Here is a 25,652-nt window from a genome sequence, read left to right as displayed (position 1 = left end):
AAATTAATGAATTTATAAAAAATCCAAAAAGAATAATTCTATTTGTTTTCTTCTGTTTTGATGGGGTCCATCAATGTCATACATTTAGAAATCGTGTCATGAAAGTAATGGGCTTGGGCCCTTTGCCGACAAAAAATGTATGGCCACGTGGCAATCCGAAACTCTGAGATTCATTTATCCTACGTGGCCAAGCCGTGTAAAACGGATACGATAGATTAACCCTCTTTTTCGCCCAGAATCTTTCTCCTTTCACAAATCAAATATATATAGTCCGATCGAATAAATCAAAGAAAGATTTAATTGTTGTAAAAGTCAAGGAAAGCTGCAACATCAAATACACATGCGTAACGATCGTAAAATAATATTTTGTGTGGAGTCCACCGTCACTATGCATGCATAGTAACTTACTTTTTCCTGTCTATATAAACGAACGAATTCGTTCGTTGTAAATCACAATTTATACTTCAACAATAAGAAGTTATAAGAACTCTCTCTCCTCCTCTCATCTCTTTATTTTCAGTATCCCGATCCTTCTGCGGGTAAAAATTCTTTCTCCATTAAATATATTTATATACACCATAAAATAAAGTAATTATTATAACACGTTATCAGCACGATCACTCTATGATCGCTGAAAAAAAATACGGTATTATACCGGGCAGTATGTCGCCTCGTTAAAAGAAAAAATATGAGAAAAAAAAAAAAGGGAGAAAAGAAAATTATATAAATAAATAAAAGAAACTATATGGTTGGCTGAGCCACCTGAAATTACTTCATGCACCATAATTAATTATTTTCTGTTAATGGTTGGCTGAGCCACCTGAAATTTTATTCACTGCTTTAAATATTTATTTCTGCTACCGGTCGGCTGAGCCGCCTTAATTTTATGCACTGCTTTAAATATTTATTTCTGTTGCCGGTCGGCTGAGCCGCCTTAATTTTATGCACTGCTTTAAATATTTATTTCTGTTGCCGGTCGGCTGAGCCGCCACATATATATTTACTGTTTCTATGTGGATAATTCGTCACCATAATATAACTGTGAATTATTTGTTTATATTATGGTTTATTCACCTGTATAAATATTTTTATTTGAATCGATAATTTTTATCTGATTGATCTCTAATTTTTCAGATTAATTTTTTTAAAAATATTTTTCCGCCAACGGTCTCAAAGAAAAATTTCAAAATTTTTTCAAAAAATTCAACTTTTTCCAACGGCTAGGAATAGTATTTTTCAATCTATAAATTCATTCATTTTCTCATTCATTTCATCAAAACAAAATTTTTTCATCTCTCTAAAAAAATCTCTCTGAAAAAAGAAGAAGAATTTTGAAGTTTTGAAGAATGTTTCGATTATTCTTAATATTTGTTTTTGGAATCATTATTATGTGTATTTATAATCTTTGCGTTGTAGATTTTACTCCGCAAGAATTTCGTTTGAATATTAGTTTATTTGTTTGTACGTTTTTTCTTTTTGTAATCGCTTGCATTATTAATGTAAACGGTTTATTTTAAATATGTTTTAAAATAAATTAAATAAAGATTTCTAATAATATTCCAGGTTTTTATTTTAGAAAACAAATGGCAAATATTGAGAAGCTTAAGTTTTTGGCTCTGCACATCACTTTGGCCAATTATATATTTTTTGAATTGCCAACGTCGAATTACATTTACAATCTCTTGGCTTAATAAAAACCGTAAAAGAGAATAATATTTCGACGGTTCAAGAAAGGGAAAAATTGGTGATCTTTATTTTAAGACACCTTGATGAAAGTATGATATGTGATTATGCACACATATAAGATCCCAGAGAGATCTAGGAATCCCTAAAGGCTCGATTTGATAATCGAAAGGCAATAAATCTCCCACTTGCTTGGGATGAATAGCAAAGTCTAAAGTTCAAAGACTTTGATAAAGTGATGGATTATAATTCCGCTATGATGGAAATTGTGGTTAAACTAAAATATTATGGTGATATTATCACTGATTCTCAGATGCTTGAGAAAACGTATACCACGTTTCATGAAAACCACATTACCCAGCAAAAACTGTATATGTCATAAGGGTATACCGAATTTTCGGATTTATTTGTGGCACTCCTAATAGCGGAAAAGATTAATGAGACCGCTCATGCGGTTAACTAAAGAGCTTGTATTGAGACTGCTGAAATAGTCTCTAGTTATGCCATATATATAATATTATGCTTTTGTTATTTTGAAAAATAATGTTGTTTTAACAACAATTTAATATATAATTATTGTGTGTTTTCTTTTCATGAATAAAATTTACTTTCTTTTTATTGATGCTTATCTTAATCACAGAAATGGATGAAACAATCTCCAAGGAAATGGCTCAAGAAATTTGCATACCAGATAGTGGGACAACACACACTATTCTAAAGGATAAAAGATATTTCTCTAACTTAAAACCGACAAACATGATTGTCAATACAATATCAGGTCCTGTAGACGTGATTGAAGGAACTGGTATGGCCAACTTTATGTTGCCTAATGGAACCAAGTTTTCCATAAAAAATGCCTTGTATTCTCCAAAATCTAAAAGGAATTTGTTGAGTTTCAAAGACATATACCTTCAAGGATATGATACTCAGTCTGCAACTGAGAATGAAAAGAAGTATATGTACATAACTTCTGATAAATCGGGAAAAAGGCTTATATTGGAAAAATTTCCAAAACTTCCTTCAGGATTGCATTATACTCATATAAGTGCAATCGAATCGCATCTAGTGATTAAAAGAAATCCAGAAGATTTCACATTATGGCATGATCGCCTCGGTCATCCAGGCACCTCGATGATGCGAAAAATCATAGAGAGCTCACATGGACACCCATTGAAAATCCAGGAGATATATCATGGGAATAAAAAGACATGTGCCGCATGTTCTCTTGGAAAACTTATCATAAGGCCATCGCCAGCCAAAATTGATAAAGAATCACCAAAATTCCTTGAACGAATTCAAGGAGATATTTGTGGACCAATACATCCACCATGTGGACCATTCCACTATTTCATGGTATTAATTGACGCATCCAGCAGATGGTCACATGTTTGTCTATTATCATCTCGAAATATTGCATTTGCGAGATTTCTAACTCAAATAATCAAACTGAGGGCTCAGTTTTCTGATTACCCTATTAAAAGAGTTAGACTAGACAACGCTGGTGAATTCACATCCCAAGCATTCAATGATTATTATATGGTAACGGGAATTGAAGTTGAACATTCTGTACCTCATGTTCATACACAAAATGGCTTGGCGGAATCATTAATTAAACGTCTGCAATTGATTGCAAGACCATTGATCATGAGATCAAAACTTCCAACCTCTGTATGGGGACATGCCATTTTGCATGCAGAAGCACTCATTCGGATAAGACCAAGTGCATACCATAAATACTCCCCACTACAGTTAGCATTTGGTCGAGAACCAAATATATCCCATCTTAGAATTTTTGGTTGTGCAGTGTATGTGCCTATAGCACCACCACAACGTACAAAGATGGGACCACAAAGAAGGTTGGGAATATATATTGGCTGTGATTCTCCATCAATTATAAGATACCTAGAACCGCAGACTAGTGATGTCTTTACGGCACGATTTGCCGATTGTCACTTTGATGAGAAAGTATTCCCGGTTCTAGGGGGAGAAAATAAGCAAGTAGGGAAAGAAATCAAATGGTGTGTACCATCCCTGTTACACCTTGATCCTCCTACAAAACAGTCAGAAATAGAAGTTCGACGAATTGTGCATTTGCAAAGTATAGCAAATCAACTTCCCGATGCTTTTGCAGATACCAAAACGGTAACTAAATCATATATACCAGCTGCAAATGTCCCTGCTCGAATTGAAATTCCACAAGAAAGTGGAAAAGCAGATGATACACGTGAGTCTAAAACACGCTTGAAACGTGGTAGACCAGTTGGTGCTAAGGATAAAAATCCTAGAAAACGAAAGGAAGTTGAAAAGCATGATATTCCCAAAATAGCAGAAAGCATTTTGGAAGAAACAAATCATGAGTCTAATGACAATGATGAGCATCATGAGCCTGAAGGAAATCATGAGATTTCTATCAACTATATCCATAATGGAAAGATCTGGGATCGAAATAAAATGGATGAAGTTGATGACGTTTTCTCATACCTTTTGTCAAAGGAAATTGATGAGGAAAACGAGGATCCAGAACCAAAGTCGGTATATGAATGTCAAAAGAGACATGACTGGATAAAATGGAAAGATGCAATACAAGTCGAACTTGATTCGCTCAATAAGCGAAATGTATTCGGACCTATCGTACTCACACCTGAAGATGTGAGACCGGTTGGATACAAGTGGGTTTTCGTTAGAAAACGAAATGAGAAAAATGAAATTACGAGATACAAGGCTCGTCTCGTAGCTCAAGGATTTTCTCAAAGACCCGGGATTGATTATGAGGAAACATATTCCCCCGTTATGGATGCAGTAACGTTTAGATTCTTGATGAGTCTAGCGGCTGATAAAAATTTAGAAATGCGTCTCATGGATGTTGTTACAGCATATTTGTATGGATCATTAGATACAGATATCTATATGAGAGTTCCCGACGGGTTTAAGATGCCAGAAGCATTGAAATCTAAACCCAAAGAGTTATGTGCAATAAAGTTACAGAGATCATTATATGGGTTAAAGCAATCTGGGCGAATGTGGTATAATCGTCTCAGTGAACATTTAACGAAAGAAGGATACGTAAACGATCCTATATGCCCATGTGTTTTCATCCAGAAAACAAAATCCGGATTTGTGATAATCGCGGTATATGTTGATGATCTAAATATAATTGAGACTCAAGATGAAATAAAGAAAGCAACAAACTATTTAAAAGGGGAATTCGAGATGAAAGATCTCGGACAAACAAAGTTTTGTCTTGGCCTACAAATTGAACATTCCCAAAAGGGTATATTTGTGCACCAATCCACGTATACTAAAAGAGTGCTAAAACGATTCAACATGGATAAGGCAACTCCTCTTAGTACTCCTATGGTCGTTAGATCACTTAACGTTGAGAGTGATCCATTTCGACCGCATGAGGAGAATGAAGAGATACTCGGTCCTGAAGTACCGTATCTAAGTGCAATTGGAGCCCTTATGTATCTTGCAAATTGCACTCGACCTGATATATCATTTTCAGTCAATCTTTTGGCTAGATTTAGTTCATCCCCTACACGAAGACATTGGAACGGAATTAAACATGTCTTTCGTTATCTTCAAGGGACTATTGATTTAGGGTTATTTTATCCTAAAAATATAAATGGTCAAATGATTGGTTTTGCAGATGCAGGATATTTATCAGATCCACACAAAGCTCGATCCCAAACAGGATACGTATTCACGATTGGAGGTACTGCTATATCATGGCGTTCTCAGAAGCAGACACTTGTAGCTACTTCTTCAAATCATGCTGAAATCATTGCACTCCATGAAGCGAGTAGAGAATGCGTGTGGCTACGATCAATAAGTCGACACATTCAAACGAGTAGTGGAATTCGTCTGAATACGGAGCCAACTATCTTGTATGAAGACAATGCTGCATGTGTTGCTCAGACAAAAGGAAGGATATATCAAAAGCGATAGAACCAAACATATCCCTCCGAAGTTCTTTTCATACACCCAAGAGCTCGTGAAGAATAAAGACATTGAAGTAAGATATGTCCGATCATCCGAGAATTCTGCGGATCTCTTCACGAAATCATTACCCACCTCTATATTCAGGAAACATGTTCATAACATTGGAATGCGTCGTCAACAAGACTTGTAAGTTATGATCCTGATCATTCGAGGGGGAGCTTGCGCGGTTGCACTCTTTTTACCTACTATGGTTTTTCCCACCGGGTTTTCCTAGAAAGGTTTTTAACGAGGCAACATAAAATATTACGCCAGAGACATAGTGACACTGGTCTCCAAGGGGGAGTGTTGTAAAAGTCAAGGAAAGCTGCAACATCAAATACACATGCGTAACGATCGTAAAATAATATTTTGTGTGGAGCCCACCGTCACTATGCATGCATAGTAACTTACTTTTTCCTGTCTATATAAACGAACGAATTCGTTCGTTGTAAATCACAATTTATACTTCAACAATAAGAAGTTATAAGAACTCTCTCTCCTCCTCTCATCTCTTTATTTTCAGTATCCCGATCCTTCTGCGGGTAAAAATTCTTTCTCCATTAAATATATTTATATACACCATAAAATAAAGTAATTATTATAACACGTTATCAGCACGATCACTCTATGATCGCTGAAAAAAAATACGGTATTATACCGGGCAGTATGTCGCCTCGTTAAAAGAAAAAATATGAGAAAAAAAAAAGGGAGAAAAGAAAATTATATAAATAAATAAAAGAAACTATATGGTTGGCTGAGCCACCTGAAATTACTTCATGCACCATAATTAATTATTTTCTGTTAATGGTTGGCTGAGCCACCTGAAATTTTATTCACTGCTTTAAATATTTATTTCTGCTACCGGTCGGCTGAGCCGCCTTAATTTTATGCACTGCTTTAAATATTTATTTCTGTTGCCGGTCGGCTGAGCCGCCTTAATTTTATGCACTGCTTTAAATATTTATTTCTGTTGCCGGTCGGCTGAGCCGCCACATATATATTTACTGTTTCTATGTGGATAATTCGTCACCATAATATAACTGTGAATTATTTGTTTATATTATGGTTTATTCACCTGTATAAATATTTTTATTTGAATCGATAATTTTTATCTGATTGATCTCTAATTTTTCAGATTAATTTTTTTAAAAATATTTTTCCGCCAACGGTCTCAAAGAAAAATTTCAAAATTTTTTCAAAAAATTCAACTTTTTCCAACGGCTAGGAATAGTATTTTTCAATCTATAAATTCATTCATTTTCTCATTCATTTCATCAAAACAAAATTTTTTCATCTCTCTAAAAAAATCTCTCTGAAAAAAGAAGAAGAATTTTGAAGTTTTGAAGAATGTTTCGATTATTCTTAATATTTGTTTTTGGAATCATTATTATGTGTATTTATAATCTTTGCGTTGTAGATTTTACTCCGCAAGAATTTCGTTTGAATATTAGTTTATTTGTTTGTACGTTTTTTCTTTTTGTAATCGCTTGCATTATTAATGTAAACGGTTTATTTTAAATATGTTTTAAAATAAATTAAATAAAGATTTCTAATAATATTCCAGGTTTTTATTTTAGAAAACAATATTTTGTGTGGAGCCCACCGTCACTATGCATGCATAGTAACTTACTTTTTCCTGTCTATATAAACGAACGAATTCGTTCGTTGTAAATCACAATTTATACTTCAACAATAAGAAGTTATAAGAACTCTCTCTCCTCCTCTCATCTCTTTATTTTCAGTATCCCGATCCTTCTGCGGGTAAAAATTCTTTCTCCATTAAATATATTTATATACACCATAAAATAAAGTAATTATTATAACATTAATTAACATTATAGAAAACTGAATAGCATCCTACCAAAAAAAAAATAGAAAACTGAATAGCATCTCTGCTTTTTCAAAAGGACAAAAATTTGGATTTGGGAATTTTCGTCGGAGTAGAAAAGCTTCGTGCTTGGTGCATCGATTGTGGGTTTTCTCTTCTTCTTTCGCTTTCTCGATCTCTCTAGGCTTCTGATTTGATCATCTCTTCTTCTTCTCTCGCTTCTGGAGGTTAGGGTTTTTTTTTTTTTTTTTTTTTTGTTTATGCATCTCTCCTGTACATTGGATTTTCGTGGGCAGAGAGAGAAAGATGCAGTTTATGCCCTTGTTTAATTAGGAGATTTTGGAATTTTGTGGTCTTGAGTTTGTTTTTCACTTGAGCTGAGTTTTTTTAAAAAGGTTTTGTTTTTAAGTCCAAGCTTAAAGGTTTTGTTTTGCGTCTTATAGTATTGTGGGACAATGAGCCGAGTATGTTTCATCGATATGTGTCAAACATAGGAACTTGAGCAAGGTTCCATATTGATTTTGAGGAGGTGTTGTCCAAGCATGATTACGATTGAAGTCTGAATCTGAGTCAAATACAATTGATAAAGTTTGAGTCATTAATTTTGGTTTCTGTTTACATTGTTCAGGGCCTTAGTAATTTGTGATGCAATTTTATTATGAAAAGTTGAAAACGATTGTTTCTAACGTGATATATAGTTGGATAACATATTGACATGTACTTTTTTGTTTTGCTGGACAGGGTAGAAGAGTTTGTCTTCTATAGTTGAAGTGTGATTGTTGTCTTCTGCGTCTGAGCATATACGGGTTTGATGGATGATGAGGATATGGAGTTTGAAGAAGAAGTTTTGATGACCTGTGTGTGGACCTGACCAATACAAGAATCTTTTGGGACTTCTGTTTGGCTCGAATTTCAGGGATTTTCACACTTGTAGTAGAGTTGTAACATAGATAAATGGATGACGATGGAGAATTGGGGATGTTCTTTCCTAGCTGGACCAGCAAGTATCCTATTGACACGGTTGAATCTCGTGGTTTAATGTTCTCTTGTTTTGTTGCTGCCCTTGTTGGTATATTGACCATAGCCTACACCGCTTTTCAATGGCGAAGAAATATTAACTTAAGTTGGACGAAAGCCATAGCCAGGTCAAAGAAAAATCCAAAGGCACGACATAAGGTTCCTGTTGCCCCACATAGCTGGGAACTCGACCCTATAGCTCGTGCAAAAAACTTGAACTGTTGTGTTTGCTTGAAGTCGATGTCGCCATCTCAGGCAATTGTAGCTTCAGAAAGTTTTTTCCACAGGTGCACAATCTGTGGAGCAGCAGCACATTTTAACTGTTCTTCGAGTGCGCCTAAAGATTGCAAATGTGTCTCCATGGTTGGATACGAGCATGTGGTGCACCAGTGGGCAGTGCGGTGGACAGAAGGGGCTGATCAGCCTGATGACTCCTCGTTTTGCAGCTACTGTGACGAGTCATGTAGTAGCTCCTTTCTTGGGGGTTCTCCTATATGGTGCTGCTTGTGGTGTCAACGTCTTGTGCATGTTGACTGTCACAGTAACATGTCAAATGAAACTGGTGACATTTGTGATTTAGGCCCTCTTAGAAGGTTAATCTTGTGCCCTCTCTACGTTAAGGAATTGACACGGAATCCCTCTGGAGGATTTCTGAGCTCAATCACGCATGGTGCTAACGAACTTGCATCAACCGCCCTTGCCAGTATCAGGAGTCAAAGTAAAAAATACAAGCAAGCTAATGAAACTTCAGCTGACACAGGTAATAGTGGTAGCAATTGCGATGAATCCACAGAAAGCACAGCTGATACAGGTCCAACTGTTAATGGCTCCCATGCCGGGCTGGAAAATTCTATCAGCGTTATGAATGGGGATTCTTCTCACGGGGACAGTGACAGCAATGGCAAGCTGGAAAAGAAGTCCAGTGTTAAAAGAAGCGGGTCTTTTGGTCAGAAGGAATATCATGCACTAAGGTCGAAACTTAAGTATGAACTAGCTGATTTACCTTCAGATGCAAGACCGTTGTTGGTTTTTATTAACAAAAAGAGTGGTGCTCAACGTGGTGATTCCCTTCGTCAGCGCCTTCATCTTCTTCTGAATCCCGTGCAGGTAGAGTATGCTACCTTGAAATCTTGTCACATCTGTGGACATTTATAATGCATTTTCTTAATCTCTGGTCTTTAAGTTTATTGATGGAGCCGTTTCTTGCAGGTATGTGAATTGAGTTCAGTGCAGGGACCAGAAGTGGGACTTTTCCTCTTCAGGAAGGTTCCTCATTTTAGAGTTCTTGTTTGTGGTGGAGATGGCACTGCTGGTTGGGTATTAGATGCCATAGAGAAACAGAATTTCGTCTCTCCTCCTGCAGTTGCTATCCTTCCTGCTGGAACCGGGAATGATCTATCCCGAGTATTAAATTGGGGTGGTGGTTTGGGTTCTGTTGAGAGACAAGGAGGATTGTCTACAGTGTTACAGAATATAGAGCACGCTGCAGTCACTGTCCTTGATCGTTGGAAAGTATCGATTCTGAATCAACAAGGAAAGCAACTCCAGCCGCCAAAATATATGAACAATTATATAGGTCAGTCAAATTCAAAACCGATAGGTGAAAAAACCTTCAAAGCTTTGGGTTTCGATATTATTTCAATTATTTGTGAGGTTGCTAACCTTCGAAGTAGTGGGCTGTTTCATTTGTATTCAACCTATCTGATGTCAGTCCAGAGTCCTTTAGTTCTGTTTGCAACTTTTGTCCCGCAGATAATACTCTTATGAGGACTTACCTCTGGGTTAAAATTATTTGCAGTTAATACAGCACTTTACATTTGAAATCTGAATAATTAACATTGTAGAATGATTATATTATCCTTCAAATAAATGAAGAATCTATCATTTTAAACAGAGTACTTATCTCTCTTTAAAAAATTCATGAAGGCTTGTTTGAACCATTCCTGTTGTGTATATTGTCCTTGTAAATGATATGACTTCTATCTTGACACCCATAGCATATAAATTGTCGCTAACTTTGCTAATCTTAACAGGGGTTGGGTGTGATGCGAAGGTTGCCCTTGAGATTCACAATCTACGAGAGGAGAATCCAGAGAGATTTTATAGCCAGGTAACCAAATAAACATGAATTGATGAAATTTTGATATAATCTCAGGGAAACTGTATTTCTATATTTCATAATCATGATATAACTGGTATATATTGTAGAGACGCTGTATTGTTAATCCCTAGTCCATGAAACTGATATTTGAATGGTCTCCATGTGCAGTTTATGAACAAAGTCCTCTATGCCAGAGAAGGTGCAAGGAGTATAATGGACAGAACATTCGAAGATTTCCCTTGGCAAGTTCGAGTTGAGGTGGATGGTGTTGACATCGAGGTTCCTGAGGTGAGTCACAGATACCTTACAGATAAACCTGCATGATAATTAATGCTCTAACTTCTCTATGCTAAATCTCTGAAGGATGCGGAAGGAATACTTGTTGCAAACATTGGAAGTTACATGGGAGGGGTGGATTTATGGCAGAATGAAGATGAAACATATGAAAACTTTGATCCGCAATCGATGCACGACAAGATAGTTGAAGTCGTGAGTATATCTGGGACATGGCACCTTGGGAAACTTCAGGTTATATTTGCATTCTATCTTATTTATAAACATTTGACTGGTGACTGGAAAACTAACATCATTGATTTTTTTTTGTTTTAACATCTTCAGGTCGGGTTGTCTCGTGCGAGAAGGCTAGCTCAAGGGTCAGCAGTCAAGATACAACTTTGTGCGCCTTTACCAGTGCAAATTGATGGAGAACCTTGGAATCAGCAACCATGTACCTTAACCATATCACACCATGGCCAGGTTCTTTACTCCATTTCACTAAATAAGATTCTAGATTCAAATAGAGTTTTCTACTGACAAAAAGTTGCACTAGATTGTAAAAGTTTGTGGTCTTTTGTTGTTTCTTAACTCCTCTAAAAGCTCGAACCAATTTTTGTTAAACTGTATTTTGCTTTTTCACTTACCTTCATTTGCAACAGGCTTTCATGCTAAAGAGAGCCGCGGAGGAGCCACTGGGTCACGCAGCCGCTATAATCACAGATGTTCTAGAGAATGCAGAAACTAATCAAGTGATAAACGCTTCTCAGAAACGTGCTCTGCTTCAAGAAATGGCTCTACGGCTAACTTAAAACAAAGAAAAAAAAGAAAAGACAGAAGACAAAACTTCCCCTCTTCAACAACCAATATCAATCATCACTGGTTAGTTACAAATATTTACAAATGCGTGTATTTAGATAGTCTTCAAGATCGAAATCTGCTGAATGAAAAGCGGGTTCTGTGTGGTAGTAGGAAAAAGGAAAAAGGAACCAAAAAATGGATTCTGGTTCCTAGATTTTTGGCTGTTCTCATAGTGAATGAAACAAGGCGTGTTTAATTACCTATGTGTTTTTCTCATATTATTACTATGGGTTCCTTTTCTATGTCAAATATATAATTTTTAGAAGAATCATGTATGTACATTTAGATGAACCCTGTTCTTAATTTGTGATTATTTTCTAGAAACAGTATTATTAGGCATTTTTTCTTCCTGTTCTTTTTTTGCTGCGTGTTTGATCCTAATGTTTTAGCATTCATAAAACCTTTGAAATTATGGGCTGAGTTCTTTGATATCAGGAGATAATTCAAATAATATCAGGGGTAAAAGACCACATTTTGGCCTTTCGCATCAACTTCACAACTTGGTTGTCTGGTCCGGTTCGAATTTGAGTTATTAGTGTTTTTGGTTCGAAATTTTACGAGATGGGTATGGGAATAAATTAAATTGAAAAAAAAAGTAAAGAAAAATGAAAATTTAGTCCGACCATACTGTTGCTTGAGGAAGGGGTTACTGATCAAAAGAAACCTCGTTTTCTTGTAATAAAACTTTCCTTTCTACTGATCCTTTCTTGTTAATGTTTGGCCCTATTCATGGCGTATCATACGTTGGTTTAACAACACTATCATTAGTTAGAAGTTTAGAACCAATAAAAAGACGTATAACAACAAACGTTTGACAAAGAGAACCACTAAAAAAATATTTGGTTTGGTATGATCAGCTTCACAAATCAAAAACTCTGGTTTTGTGCATTTGTGATATGATATTAAAATGCTGGAGGTTTTTGTAAGAAACAAGACAGGTAATGTGGTCTGAAGACAAGTTTAAGTTTTTAAAAAATTGAGTCTTTGGTAACATAAATATCTGAAGTTGAGTTCATTGACTCGATAGTATGAGTCTTGGGGCTTGAAACGAGTCGAGGATCGATGAAAGTTTTTACCGATCTTCGAGTTTCCAAAAGCGAAGCACTTATATCAATTTTAGGGTTTTTACTTTCCAAATTATATAGTATATTTTTTCTTTTTGGGGACGAATTTGGCTTTCTTTCTAATTCTATATAACCCGCGAGAGAGAGACCTTGACCCTCACCTATAAACCTCGAAACCAAAATTCGTAAAAAAATTGGCCCAAAAAGCCATCTCTTTTGGCAATCAGATTGATTACTTTGAAACTTTCTCTGGGTCTCTGAGATTTATTCTATTATTTATATCTAATTCATCTCATCAAAATCAACTGCGACGATCGGCGAAGAATCGGAAACACAGAAATGGGGTGTTGCGCGAGCAATACAGCTGGTGGTCCAAAGGCTAATCGGATCTCTCGGTGGCGATCTACGGGCATTGTTGGTCTCCGCGACTCCAAATTGAAGGTCAAATTGTTTCCACATATCTTTTTTTTTACTATGAATAAATCTTTGGAAATTTTATAGATAAACTTGTTTCTATCTGTCATAGGAATTTGTAGAGATGTTTATTCTATGTGTGCTGAGAGCCAAAGATATGAATGATTTGAGAGAGTTTGATTAGATAAAAGAGCACCAAACTTTGTTGATTGGGTTCATGAATGCAGGCATAAGAATCTATTGATTAGGGTTTTGTTTGGGGATTTTTTTTGAGTCTGGATTGGCTGATTATCTATTGTTTGGTGAATTCCTGTTTTTGGTTTTGTTTTGTTGAGTAGACATTTCCTGATGAAGTGATTGAAATGGAGAGAGCAGTGCGAACACTTGATCTAACACACAATAAGATTGGTATGCCTTCTGCCTCATTTCGATTTCTTTCTTCATCGCCGTGTTAAGAGTAATAATAGTTGATGGACTTTGTATTTGAACATTTATGCAGCTGATGTTCCTGGAGAAATCAGCAAGTTAATCAATATGCAGCGTCTGGTGAGAAAACTTTGCCTCTCCGTGTACATTATCCGCAGATTTCATCATATCTTGCGAACTGAATGCTAGTTGGTGCTTTCTGTGGATTTTGACTCTTTCCCATCTTTCTGAAAATTTTGGCAGTTAATAGCTGATAATCTAGTTGAGCGCCTTCCAGGGAATCTAGGGAAACTTCAATCTCTCAAAGTTTTGATGCTTGATGGAAACCGCATCAGCTGTTTGCCTGATGAATGTAAGATTCTCTTTGATACAAGTACACTGTTTTGTCCATTTTAAAACAGCTTGTGTCTTTATTATGGTTCGCATTCATATGTTCTTTTTTTGTTTTTTTGTTTTCCAGTGGGTCAGTTGGTAAGGCTTGAGCAACTATCAATCTCAAGAAATATGCTCATATACTTGCCTGATACTATTGGTAGTCTCCGCAATGTAAGTGACTTCATTTACCAAAGAATAATTCAATGTTCGGCCTGAAAAAACTAATTAGTTTTCTTGTGTTTAATTGCAGCTAGTGCTGTTGAATGTCTCAAATAACAGATTGAAATCCCTTCCAGAATCAGTAGGGAGCTGTGCTTCTTTAGAAGAAATACAGGCTAATGGTATGTTTCTAGTTTCGCTTTCTAGATTCTGTTTCTTTTAAGCCCCCATGTTTGTTTGGAGATTCAGAAACCTAAAAAATCTTTAGGAAATAAGTGTTATGTTTTTTTTATTGACATTTTGTTGTGGAGTTTCCTCTGGTGGTTTCTTCTCCAAAGCTTAATCGTGATTCGGGATAGCCTTGCAGATAACGTTGTTGAAGAGCTTCCTGCATCACTCTGCAATCTGATTCAGTTAAAGTCGCTTTGCTTAGACAATAATCAAGTGAACCAGGTAAACAGATTGAAATGTGATTTGTTTCTTCATGCCTTAAAACTTTTTTTTTGGTTTATTGAATCTCTATATCTTCTTCCTTTGAATTCTGTAACACATATTGTTTTCCAGATTCCAGATGGATTGCTGATACATTGCAAGAGTCTGCAAAATCTTTCTTTGCATAACAATCCTATTTCCATGGATCAGTTTCAGCTGGTAAGTCAATAATCGACAACCTCAAAAAACACTTTTTAGGTTGTTTGTTCGAATTGGGTCTTGTGTAACATTCCGTTATATAAATGGATAGATGGAAGGATACCAAGAATTTGAAGAGAGGAGAAAGAAGAAATTTGATAAGCAAATCGATTCGAATGTGATGATGGGCTCTAAAGGACTTGATGTAGGCGTTGATAAATGAGAACTGTCTTCATATCCCCTTACTTTGTAAGTTCATTCCGACTAGAGATCAGATAGATTTGGTATTAGTCTCTTATCTATTATTCCTCGCTGAATAAAATTTTTCGTTTTTGGCAGGTCGGATTGGTGAATGAGGATCATCGTTTCGTGTAAGAAATATTGTTGTAAAACTCTCTCTCTCTCTCCTTCTCTCTTCTGCAAGATTTAGAATCTCTGTCATCTGTGACTCTGCCAATTCTTATGAACACATACACATCCACGCATGTACGTATATATACTATATCAAGGCGTGTATGTGTCTGTATATGTATCTTTACGTGTGTGTATACAAAACATATAGGCAAACCGATTCTTGCCTTTTGCTCTTATATTGAAGTGACGATTCTACTGCATGTGTCGTAAAAACACACTTTGGGCTTGCTAATCAGCTTTCCTTTCACTACCAAAATTGGGTTACACACTACACTCTTTTCAAAAGATTCATGTCACTCAGCATCTGAAATTTGATAATGAAAACAGTCGAAAACAAAAGCTCAGAGTTTGGTGCATCCTAGATACACATCCATCAACTCAGGCAACTCTTCTTCGTACTTGATCACGAGCTTCTCCAAAAACACTTTCTCCACTGGAACCAACAATGACGTCAAGCTCCAATCCTCCTTCACAAGCCCATTCGATACCAAAACTTTAGTAACCGAACACCTTGGGATAATCCTCTTCTCCAGACTGAAGAAGAGCACCACTGGACACTCTGCGATCGATCTAGGCGCCAAATTCATCTCATTCACAAAAAACTCCATCGTTCTGTTAATTTTCCTCTCAGACAACATCATACAGTGAGGGTGCTTCTTGAACGCACACATGATATCATCTTCCGACCAACCCCATCTCTGGTAGACCTCAAAGCATTTGTCCCATATCGATTTGTTTCCTTTCCCAGATAACGCGTGAATCGCCAACACAAAGGTTGATTTTTGAGGATTGAATCCCATCTCTTGAGCTTGCTTAGCGATTGCTTGGAACTCATGGCTCTTCTGCATCACAGCTTCAGGAAAATGCGTAAGAAGCAGCTTGATACATTTCTCAGGAACACCAGTCTCCGACATGTAGTTGATGTTTGGTACAAGATTCTTGGTGTGATCCTCAAGGAAAACCCAAGTCGTCCGCCGCAACGCCGCCACGATCTTCTCGTCTGAATCAAGAACACTTTTGAGAAATTTGTAAGAAGGGATAAGCTGATTAACAAGGGATCTAGTCAAAATGGTTGGATCAGAAGCTAAGGTTCGAGCAAGTAATGATTTTGATACGCCAATTGAGAGAAAGAATAGGAGTTTCGGGAGGAGGACTGATTCAGCATTGGCTAACAAGAGAACGGGACGTTTCTTGACGAGAGTTGAGATTTGAGCAGTGGTGAATCCATGGTCACGAAGAAGGTTTAGAACAGTGTTGGGTCGTTCTGGTGAATCTAGTAAGAGCTTACGAGCGGCTACGGTGGCGGAATCTGGAGATAATCCACAGGAGTCGATAAGGTAGTTGATGGTGAAGGAGAGTTTTTGCTGTTGCTCATCTTTAGGGTGTTTGGAGGTGAGTGTGGTTACTGGAGAAGAAAATTGAGTCTGGACAGAGAATACGAAGATGGGTTTCCGATGATTTTTAGGTAGTAAAGAAGTGAAGCCTCCTCCAGGGATTGGTTTCGTGAGGAAGAAGAGCCTCGTAAGAGAAGTGGCTTGAGGTACTGCGACCGCCATTACTAGATTATTGCTCATCCGAAACGATCGATTACTGGTTTTGAGAATTTTATGCCCACCCACCCACCCGACCCGACCCGACCCGACCGGAATTGACCGGTTTTTGTGAGTCATTTTTTACTTATCTGGTCTGGCATCGTTTCGAAGAAACCGAGAGACAAAAAAAAAGAATTTGGAGGATAAGCAAATTCAAAAATCATTTCTCCGATCAAATTCGCCGTCGGAATTATCTCAGAGAGAAATTGAGCTGCGAAGGTAAAACGTTTCCTGCGGTTGTATTCGTGTGTACGCTTATCAATTTTTTTCCTCTCTGGGTTCAATTGTATCCGTCGTTGTTGAAATTCGCTATCTAGTGGTATGTATAGTTTTGTTTTCCCCAATTACTTCAAAGGAATCGAGTAGAAGCATCAAGGCCTTCATCTAGTTTAGCGACTAATTGGACTTGTGAAGTTGACGTTTCTCTAGATTATCAATTAGTTGATGAAGTGTTTAATAGCCTAATTTGATTTCTGTGGAATGATAAGCTTAACGAAAGTCTGATTTGATTTCGGCCATGACAACACTTGTATTCGTGTGAGTTAGTTGTAGAAACTGATTCTAGTTCTTGTTACTAAATGATTCATTGCCTTTGCAGTGGTGATTTTTGTATTTAAATGTCGAGTAGCTCGGGAAGTTTCTCGGGAAGCAGTAGCTCGGCATGTAGTTCCAGAAGTGATTGCGAGAACTCGTTTGATGTTGAAGAACTTTTGCAGATTGGGACAACACGCAGGGAGGTAAACACTTCATTGACTGTTATATACTCATGTTGATGAAAGTTGGACTGGGATGATCATTATAATGCGGTTTCTGATTCTTAGATTGATGAAGTTGATTTCTGTTTTGTTTTGTGCTCTTTGATTTGTTATTAGCAGCTAAGGAAACAAAAGGACATGTTGAGAGAATCGCAGCCCCATAGTATCGAACTAGTCAGAGTAGTCTTCTTCTCCTTCTTTAAAGTATTTTCTCACTTCTATTGGTTGAATTTTCGGACATTAATCTTCTCTTTACCACAGAGGTTGGAACTCCACACGAAGTCATTATCGGAATCTCGCTTAGAAGACACAGCACGAATTCAGATGATGGAGAAAGAATTATTGAATTGCTATAAGGAAATTGGTAATGTCTATATAAGCTAATCGTTTTGATTTTTCTGAACTAATAATAAGTCTCAGCATATATTAACCTTTACTTTGTAGATTACTTGCGAGATCAACTAATTTTCAGAAGCAAGGAAGTGAATTATCTCAATGAACATCTGCACGATCTTGAATTCAAATTGGCTGAATCAAGGAATCTGGAAGAAGAAGTTAACTCTTTAAGAGATGAGTTGTGTATGTCGAAATCCGAGCATTTGTTGTTGTTGCAAGAACTCGAGAGCAAAGAAATAGAGCTACAGTGTTCATCTCTTTCCTTGGAGAAACTGGAGGAGACCATCTCATCCTTAACATTAGAGTCCTTGTGCGAAATAGAAAGCATGAAGATTGATATAACAGCGTTGGAGCAAGCACTCTTTGATGCAATGAAAATCCAAGAAGAAAGCATCCAAGAAAAACATCAATTAAAAGGAATAATCGAAGAGTCCCAGTTTCAGTCTCAAAGGGCACAAGAGAATGTCAAGTATATCGAAAAGCAAAATGAAGAGCTGAGGGAGAAATTTAATGCCTCTGAAAAGAGTATCAAAGAGTTCTTTCAAAGTACTAAAGAACGGTTAGAAAGTGAAGATGAAGAGCCTCTAACTGTAGGGTGCTTCTTTGCTGAACTGAGCCATGTGCTTCCAATGTCTAATGAAGTTCGGTAAGTTCTAGCTTGAGACTTATTTATTTAGTCATCAAATTGAGCTATCCCTGTCCCTAATAATGTTGGTTTTGTGTCTCACAGCAATTGTTTTGATGCAATCATGAAGAAACTAGAACTTTCTCAGAATGTGAATTTGACTGACAAAGTGGAGGGTATGGCGAAACAGATACATCAGCACGAAGATGTTGTAAAGCAACTCAAGGTAGTTTTGAAAAACTGAAGAACTCTATTTCCTTCCTTTATTACCATTACAGAAAAGATCGTAGTCCAACTAGTTTTACCTGCGGTTGTTGGTATGTGCAGGAAGAACTGAAACAGGAGAAACTGAAGGCGAAGGAAGAAGCAGAAGACCTTACACAAGAAATGGCTGAATTAAGGTATAAGATGACATGTTTGCTTGATGAGGAACGCAATCGCCGTGTGTGCATAGAACAAGCATCATTACAGAGAATAGCCGAGCTAGAAGCACAGGTACTACTTATGTAATGCTTCCTTGTTTTTTTTGGTCTGAGTATGCGAAAATGGAATTTAATCGTTCTTTTCTTTACTCTGTTGGGAAGATCAAGAGAGAGATAAAAAAGCCCTCTTCCACTGAAATGCTGCCTCTTACTGGGTTATGAAAAAAGTCTTGAGCTTTACCCGATTCACCTATCTTCATATTTCTGAGTCTCATCCATGGAATTTATTGAAAGTGCGTGTAGCAGCTGCTCGAGTGATTGAAAGATGGATTGTACGTTTGGGTGGTGATTTGTATACACATCATATCGTAGGGTGGTCAGAAGATCCAGAGGCTTGGAAGAGGTTTGGAGACACAATCAAAAGAGGTTTGGGTAAAGCATATAGCTTTAGAGATTGATGTTTTCTTTCTTTTGAGTGTACATAATTGCTTGGAACATAGAAATAAAGTCGTTCCAAGGTGTTATTGGTTTGTCTTACAAGTCTCTAAATATCGACTCTACAGAAATTTGAAAATTGATCTAAAAAAAGATAATAAATAGTTAAATAAAATATCCTTCCATTTTTCCCATAATTTATGTTCTTTTGCTCTTTATTAAGTAAAAAGAAATTTAAGTCAAAATTTCACATATTTTTCTTATCAAGTTGCATTGCATTGATAAAATACGTATACATTTTGGTAAATAATAATTATTACAACTGTTGAACCAAAAAAAAAAAAGTTATGACAAATTGACAATTATGCAACTGTAATTAATTGTGCACCTATCCTATCACCATAAGTTTTAAATCTACTATTATCTCTTTTTTTTTTCTTTAACGCCACCTGTACTTTATATCTTTATCTAAAGAAAACAAAAATAATTACTCTTGTTAGATTTTATTGTATTAATTCACTAATACGAGAAAGGTAAATAAATATATATAAGGGTGAAGAAACAAAACAAAACTCTTTTTCAACAATTGTTTTTGCCAAAGTTTCTCACCAGTTTCCTCCTCTATAACGGATTCGAAAATTTGAACTCGTTAAAGGCCTCTTCTTGCTATCAACCTTTCTTTCTCGGAACCTCTGAATCCTGCTTCTTCTTCGTCTTATTCTCTGCAATTTCCAGGTACAAATTCGGTTTTTCTTCTTCTTCTGATAATCTTCCAAGTCGATTTAGGTTAACTTGATTGTTGGAAACTTAGATCTTACGAAACGATCGTTAATCAAAAGAGATTGCAGTGAAAAAACTTGTGTATCCTTTTCTTGCTTTTGTTCAACTTTAAAGTCCAGTAATCTTCTGGTAAATTTTGAATAAAAGAATCAATAGCAATCTTAGTTTTGGATTTCTGTAGGAGAAGTTGTTTTCCCCTGAACCTTCTATGGCTGCTAAGAATTTCAGCTTGAACCCTTTTGATGATACTGATGATGAGAAGGAGGAGGCTGCTAAGAATTTCAGTTTGAACCCTTTTGATGATGATGATGATGATGATAAGGAGGTTGAGAAAACATTCACTTCATCGTTGAAGTTCTCGGATGCAAAGGAGAACCACCAGACGGTTCAAGAACTTGAGAGCTACGCTGTGTACGAGTCTGAGGAAACAACCAAAACCGTAAAAGGGTGTTTGAAAGTTGCTGAAGAGATTAGATGTGATGCTACTAAAACTTTGGTTATGTTGAATGACCAAGGAGATCAAATTACTAGAACACACCATAAGGCGGTTGATATCGATCATCATCTTAGTCGGGTGAGTGAGATACGAGAAGAGAGGAGTTTTGCAATCTCTTTCTGGGGATGATCCTTATTGTATGTTTTTGTGTTTGGTTTCAGGGTGAGAAGCTTCTTGGACGCCTTGGAGGCATTTTTTCAAGGACTTGGAAGCCAAAGAAGACTCGTTCCATAACTGGTCCTGTCAGAACTAGAGGTTTATTCTTCTTTAGTTGATGATCACTTCTAAGGAATCTGTCTTTTGCTTATTACTTTATCTAACTATTCATGATTTCCTGAGCAGGTGATTCCCCTAAGAGAAGAGTTATCAACTTAAAGACTAGGGAAAATCTGGGACTGAACCATTCACTCAAACCAAAATCAAGAACACTTGCTGAATCCGTTGATGCTTATCAGAAAACACAGGTTCGGATTCTCTCGTTTTTTCCTTGTGGGGCTTCAAAAGTCGTTCCTTTTTTTGTTAACCAAGATTCTAAATATCATGCTGTGTTAACAGATGGAGATTGCAAAGCAAGATGAAGTCCTTTCCAACTTAAGCGATCTTCTTGGCGAGCTGAAAAATATGGCAGTGGACATGGGAACAGCAATCGAAAGGTTTTCTATCAAGTCTCTCTCTCTCTCTATATCCATTCTCTAAGAGCTTTCTCGTTTCTTCCTTGATAAAATTTGTTTGTAAATGGAAATCGCAGTGAAAACCATGGACTAGATCATCTTCAAGACGATGTTGATGAGCTTAACTACAGAGTAAAGCAATCGAACCAACGGGCTGGCCGTTTACTCCGGAAGTAAAAGTAGCCAGAACTCTGCTCATAACCAAGCTTGTCAGCTTCTCCATTCTTCTGATGAATTAGTTGCTTAAAGTCAAACATAGATTTCAATATTTTAGTTCTGATATTAATGAAGTTGAAACATTTAACAACTGCAGAATACTGTAACAAGCAAAGACAGTAGTAGTTAAAACATTTGATTCCAAAGCTTCAGTATGAAATAATGAAATAACTTGAGTTTTTGTGTCTGGAAAATATGAATAGGATCAGGTAGAAGAAGAGACAAGAGATATGAACTCTTGATCTGATTCCAAAGCTTCCATAGACTCTGGAAGTAGACATACTTCCAAATCTATGCTTGCTCCTCCTTCTCTTCCTGGATAAGCTGATACCTTCCCGTCATACTTACCACCATAACCGCTTCTAACCGCCACCGCTTTCCCCATCCCAAACTCGCATCCGTACTTGTTAAACCTCGGAGAGCTTCCCATATGAACAATGTTCAAATTGGAAAGTCGATATACTTGCAAAGGTAAAGGAGACTTCAACCATTGATCTACTTCGTAAGAGATCTTTTCACCCGTGTGTTCGGTTACAGCTTGATGCAGTTTCAAAGCAGCCCATTCAAACTCATTCTCCAGTAGATTACCAATTATCGTAGTTGCTTTCACAAGAGAGACGTAAACCCCAAAGTGATTCTTTGGCAATGGTGGGTTCATTCTTGATCTATTGCCAGCAGCAAGCCTGCAAGTAGTTTCTTGATCATTTGGTAGTTTTCTTGCTCTTGTAATGCTTCTCCATATAAATGCGGTTAAGGACTGAAGCAAAGAGATCTTTGTTGTTCCGCATTCTTGATTCGCCTTTGACTTCAGTGATCTCACTGTTTCTGATGAGAAATGGAACATCCTCTCCTTCAAAACCGGAGGTTCTGATTGACTAAGGGACTCATCAGGTTCACTGAAGGGAAGGCTGTAAATAGGACCAGACACTTCACGAAAGATTGGAGGATTCTTGAGACAGAGCAATGCATTACCAATGGTTTCTTCTTGTGAATTGAAGATTTCAGACAAAGAGTTGAAGAACTGCCAGAAGGAACTTCCATCTCCAAGAGAATGATTCATAGACAATCCTATGAACACTCCATCAACCAATTCTGTTACCTGTACAACCAGAAAAAGATTCAATTTTTTCTTTTTTCTCTAACTCACACACCTATCTATATACAAGAATGAAGAAATGTACCTTGACTGATAGGAGACTCATGGTGTCACCATCACGATTCAATACTTTGTGATGATCAAAGAAAGATTGAACAACCAAAGGAACATATTTGGACCCAAGAATGTCTGACACACTTAGATCTGACTCAGCATGGATAAATCCAGCACCAGGACTGTTATTACAATCCACCAACACTGAGTGAGATCTTGAGTCGTTGGATTTCAAAGTAGAGAGACGACCTGCAAGCGGGTAGAAATGGACAAGTGCTATGGCTAGAGAGTCTTTAAGCTTCTCCAGCAAAGTCTCAATGAACTCTTTTGGGTTGACTACATTGTCAGATTCACAAAATGATGGTTTGAGAAAAAGAAGACCTTTTTGGATGTAATGGATTGAGAGCATCACATGATCCAATGGTGAAAAATGGTAAGGCTCTTTCCATTTTTCAGGGAGAGTTTTGGGTTTGACGAAGCATTTAGAGATAATCTTTACTTCTGATGAAGAAGAATCCATGTTTTCAAGAAAAAAAGACAGAGAAAAAAAAAAAGTGTATAATATGCTTCTTTTGTTTCTTTCAATGTTTCTTTGCAATCTTCTTTTATCTTCCTACTTTCGTTTATACTCTCTTTATATGAATAATCATATGATTATATAGATAGCTATCATCATCAATGATGTCATCATATGTTCATGCATAATTTGATCTGCTGGTCATCATCAATGATGTCATCTTGTATATGATCTTTGTTATAATTGAATAACATTAGTTTTTGTATTAATCTTTAATCAAATAAATAACACATGCATGATTTTAACTAGTACCACTAAACAGAGAGGGTTTGAAGAAGAAGCAAGCAAAAGGTTCAGAGAGTAGGTGAATTGAGGGTGTGTTTGGGAGCAGATGAATTTGTCTATTATCGTCTCTAAACCTCACATTTTAGTTTGTAATTAATTTTTAATAAATATGAATCATTATCAGTTGAATAACACATTGTCACATAATATTGAATTGGATTTTAACAGCAACACATATACTCAATCCACAACAAACCAAACTTTATCTAGAGATATGATGAGAGCATATATGAATAAAATCACGAAGATCAAGAAGAAGAAGATGCACGAGACATAAACTCTTGATCTGATTCCAAAGCTTCCATAAACTCTGGAAGTAGACATACTTCCAAATCTATGCTTCCTCCTCCTTCTCTTCCTGCATAAGCTGATATTTTCCCATCAAACTTACCCCCATAACCGCTTCTAACCGCAACCGCTTTTCCCATCCCAAACTCGCATTCATACATCTTAAACCTCGGCGAGCTTCCAATGTGAACCACCATTGCTCCCAAAAGCTTTTCTAAATGGAAAACATAAGATGATTTCATCCAATTTTCGATTGTCGCCGAGACCTCTTCACTAGTGTTTCCAATCACAGCTTTATGCATTTTCAAAGCAGCCCATCCCAAATCATTTTCTAGTAGTTCACTGGATGTAACGGTCTTCGACTTTATAGCAGAAATACAATTACCAAAATAGCTCAAAGGCAATGGTGGATCCAATTTTGTTCCATTGTTAGCGGCAAGGCTACAACGAATTTCATGATCATAAGGTAATTTTCTTGCTCTTGTGATACATCTCCATATAAATGCAGTTAACGCTTGAAAAGAAGAAATAGTTGTTGTTCTGCATTCTTGATTAGCCTTTGATTTCAATGATGTTATTGTTTCAGATGAGAAATGGAATATTCTCTCCTTCAAGACCGGTGATTCGAATCGGCTAATGAATTCATCAGAGTGAGTGAAAGGAAGGCTGTAAACAGGACCGTACCCTTTAGGGAACCAACGTGAAAGGACTGGAGGATTCTTGAGAAGCAAGTTATCGGTTTCGTGTGCATTGAAAATCTCCGACAAAGAGTTGAAAAAATGCCATAATGTACCTCCATCTCCCACAGCGTGATTCAATGACAATCCTATGAACACTCCATCTACCAATTCTGTTACCTGAAAAGATTCATCACCTTAGTTAGTCTAATTCATATTTGCATAATTGCGTGATATATACAATTAAGATTACATCGATCTACAAATTTTTGTTTTTCGACTAAGTGAATTATATGATTTTGAGGTTTGTATACAAGAATAAACTAATGTACCTTGACTGAGAAGAGACTCATGGTGTGACCATCATGGCTCACGGCTTTATGGTGGTCAAAGAAAGATTGAACAACCAAAGGAACATATTTGGACTCAACAATATCTCTTACACTTAGATCCGATTTAGCACGGATAAATCCAGCCCCGGGACTGTCATTACAATCCACAAACACCGAGTAGGATCTCGGATTGTCGGTTTTTAAAGTGGAGAGACGACCCGCAAGCGGATAAAAATGGACAAGGGTTTCAGCTAGAGAATCTCTAAGCTTTTGTAGCAAAGTCTCCATGAAATCTTTTGTTTTGATTGCATCATCAGATTCAGATATCATAGATGGTTTGAGAAAGAGAAGACCATTTTGGAGATAATGCATAGAGAGCATCACAAGATCCAAGGGTGATAAATGGTATGGCTCTTTCCATTTTTCGGGGATGGTTTTGGGTTTAACAAAGCATTGAGAAACGATTTTTACTTCCGATGAAGGAGAATCCATTTGAAGAACAAGAGTGAAAAAAAAAGAAAAAAAAGAAAGAACAAGAGTGTCTCTACTTTGATTCTGTTTCTTGATTTTCTTCTTAGTAAAATTACTCCTATAGCATCAATCATGAGGTTCTTATATAATTTCATGATTTATGGGTTGGTTGTAGTTTTTAGCATTTATAAATAATACTAGCATGTTTATTTAAGGTAATATTGCAAAATGATGTGAAATACATTGTACTATTTCATT

The 25,652-nt window shown here is 36.7% G+C and overlaps 7 protein-coding genes across 12 annotated transcripts; 4 read left to right on the top strand and 3 right to left on the bottom strand.

The window, feature by feature from the left end:
- Positions 1-7,521: 7,521 nt before the first annotated feature.
- Positions 7,522-12,083, top strand: LOC9309399 (diacylglycerol kinase 1). Of its 2 annotated transcripts, none has more exons than XM_021020954.1 (8): positions 7,522-7,719; positions 8,234-9,616; positions 9,719-10,085; positions 10,543-10,619; positions 10,779-10,898; positions 10,974-11,138; positions 11,229-11,366; positions 11,546-12,083. In XM_021020954.1, exons 2-8 carry the CDS (start codon positions 8,447-8,449, stop codon positions 11,693-11,695), a joined length of 2,187 nt encoding a protein of 728 aa, XP_020876613.1. In that variant the 5' UTR covers positions 7,522-7,719; positions 8,234-8,446; the 3' UTR covers positions 11,696-12,083. The 2 variants fall into 2 exon arrangements, with proteins under 2 accessions (XP_020876613.1, XP_020876614.1); XM_021020955.1 differs by having other exon boundaries at positions 7,527-7,635.
- A 459-nt stretch (positions 12,084-12,542) lies between these two features.
- On the top strand, positions 12,543-15,424 carry LOC9307365 (plant intracellular Ras-group-related LRR protein 7). Its single transcript, XM_021020956.1, has 10 exons — positions 12,543-13,249; positions 13,561-13,630; positions 13,722-13,768; positions 13,892-14,000; positions 14,109-14,194; positions 14,274-14,364; positions 14,550-14,635; positions 14,747-14,833; positions 14,925-15,061; positions 15,152-15,424. Exons 1-9 carry the CDS (start codon positions 13,148-13,150, stop codon positions 15,033-15,035), a joined length of 789 nt encoding a protein of 262 aa, XP_020876615.1. The 5' UTR covers positions 12,543-13,147; the 3' UTR covers positions 15,036-15,061; positions 15,152-15,424.
- Positions 15,425-15,435: 11 nt separating this feature from the next.
- LOC9309398 lies at positions 15,436-16,791 on the bottom strand. Its single transcript, XM_002871248.2, has one exon. The coding sequence runs from the start codon at positions 16,780-16,782 to the stop codon at positions 15,568-15,570; it is 1,215 nt and encodes a 404-aa protein (XP_002871294.1). The 5' UTR covers positions 16,783-16,791; the 3' UTR covers positions 15,436-15,567.
- Positions 16,792-16,900: 109 nt separating this feature from the next.
- Positions 16,901-19,645, top strand: LOC9309397 (lamin-B2). Of its 4 annotated transcripts, none has more exons than XM_021022795.1 (8): positions 16,901-17,037; positions 17,417-17,555; positions 17,691-17,753; positions 17,835-17,937; positions 18,018-18,615; positions 18,700-18,820; positions 18,922-19,089; positions 19,323-19,645. In XM_021022795.1, exons 2-8 carry the CDS (start codon positions 17,436-17,438, stop codon positions 19,332-19,334), a joined length of 1,185 nt encoding a protein of 394 aa, XP_020878454.1. In that variant the 5' UTR covers positions 16,901-17,037; positions 17,417-17,435; the 3' UTR covers positions 19,335-19,645. The 4 variants fall into 4 exon arrangements, with proteins under 4 accessions (XP_020878454.1, XP_020878452.1, XP_020878451.1 ...); XM_021022793.1 differs by having other exon boundaries at positions 19,179-19,645; XM_021022794.1 differs by having other exon boundaries at positions 16,902-17,037; positions 17,694-17,753; positions 19,179-19,645.
- Positions 19,646-19,741: 96 nt separating this feature from the next.
- LOC9307364 (SNAP25 homologous protein SNAP29) lies at positions 19,742-21,795 on the top strand. 2 transcript variants are annotated; one of them, XM_021022796.1, is made up of 6 exons: positions 19,742-20,186; positions 20,413-20,805; positions 20,889-20,982; positions 21,067-21,191; positions 21,283-21,380; positions 21,476-21,795. In XM_021022796.1, exons 2-6 carry the CDS (start codon positions 20,440-20,442, stop codon positions 21,573-21,575), a joined length of 783 nt encoding a protein of 260 aa, XP_020878455.1. In that variant the 5' UTR covers positions 19,742-20,186; positions 20,413-20,439; the 3' UTR covers positions 21,576-21,795. The 2 variants fall into 2 exon arrangements, with proteins under 2 accessions (XP_020878455.1, XP_002873328.1); XM_002873282.2 differs by having other exon boundaries at positions 19,743-20,186; positions 21,070-21,191.
- Positions 21,657-23,364, bottom strand: LOC9307363 (uncharacterized acetyltransferase At3g50280). The gene is made up of 2 exons (XM_021022791.1): positions 22,796-23,364; positions 21,657-22,713 (listed from the first exon to the last, which is right to left on the bottom strand). Exons 1-2 carry the CDS (start codon positions 23,282-23,284, stop codon positions 21,820-21,822), a joined length of 1,383 nt encoding a protein of 460 aa, XP_020878450.1. The 5' UTR covers positions 23,285-23,364; the 3' UTR covers positions 21,657-21,819.
- A 359-nt stretch (positions 23,365-23,723) lies between these two features.
- Positions 23,724-25,558, bottom strand: LOC9309396 (uncharacterized acetyltransferase At3g50280). Its single transcript, XM_021023066.1, has 2 exons — positions 24,924-25,558; positions 23,724-24,771 (listed from the first exon to the last, which is right to left on the bottom strand). Exons 1-2 carry the CDS (start codon positions 25,413-25,415, stop codon positions 23,875-23,877), a joined length of 1,389 nt encoding a protein of 462 aa, XP_020878725.1. The 5' UTR covers positions 25,416-25,558; the 3' UTR covers positions 23,724-23,874.
- Positions 25,559-25,652: the final 94 nt, after the last annotated feature.

This window comes from Arabidopsis lyrata (assembly GCF_000004255.2).
Source record: "Arabidopsis lyrata subsp. lyrata unplaced genomic scaffold ARALYscaffold_6, whole genome shotgun sequence".
Taxonomy (NCBI): Eukaryota; Viridiplantae; Streptophyta; class Magnoliopsida; order Brassicales; family Brassicaceae; genus Arabidopsis; species Arabidopsis lyrata.
The sequence above is the reverse complement of the archived record's forward strand: the minus strand, read 5'-3'. Positions and strand labels throughout refer to the sequence as shown.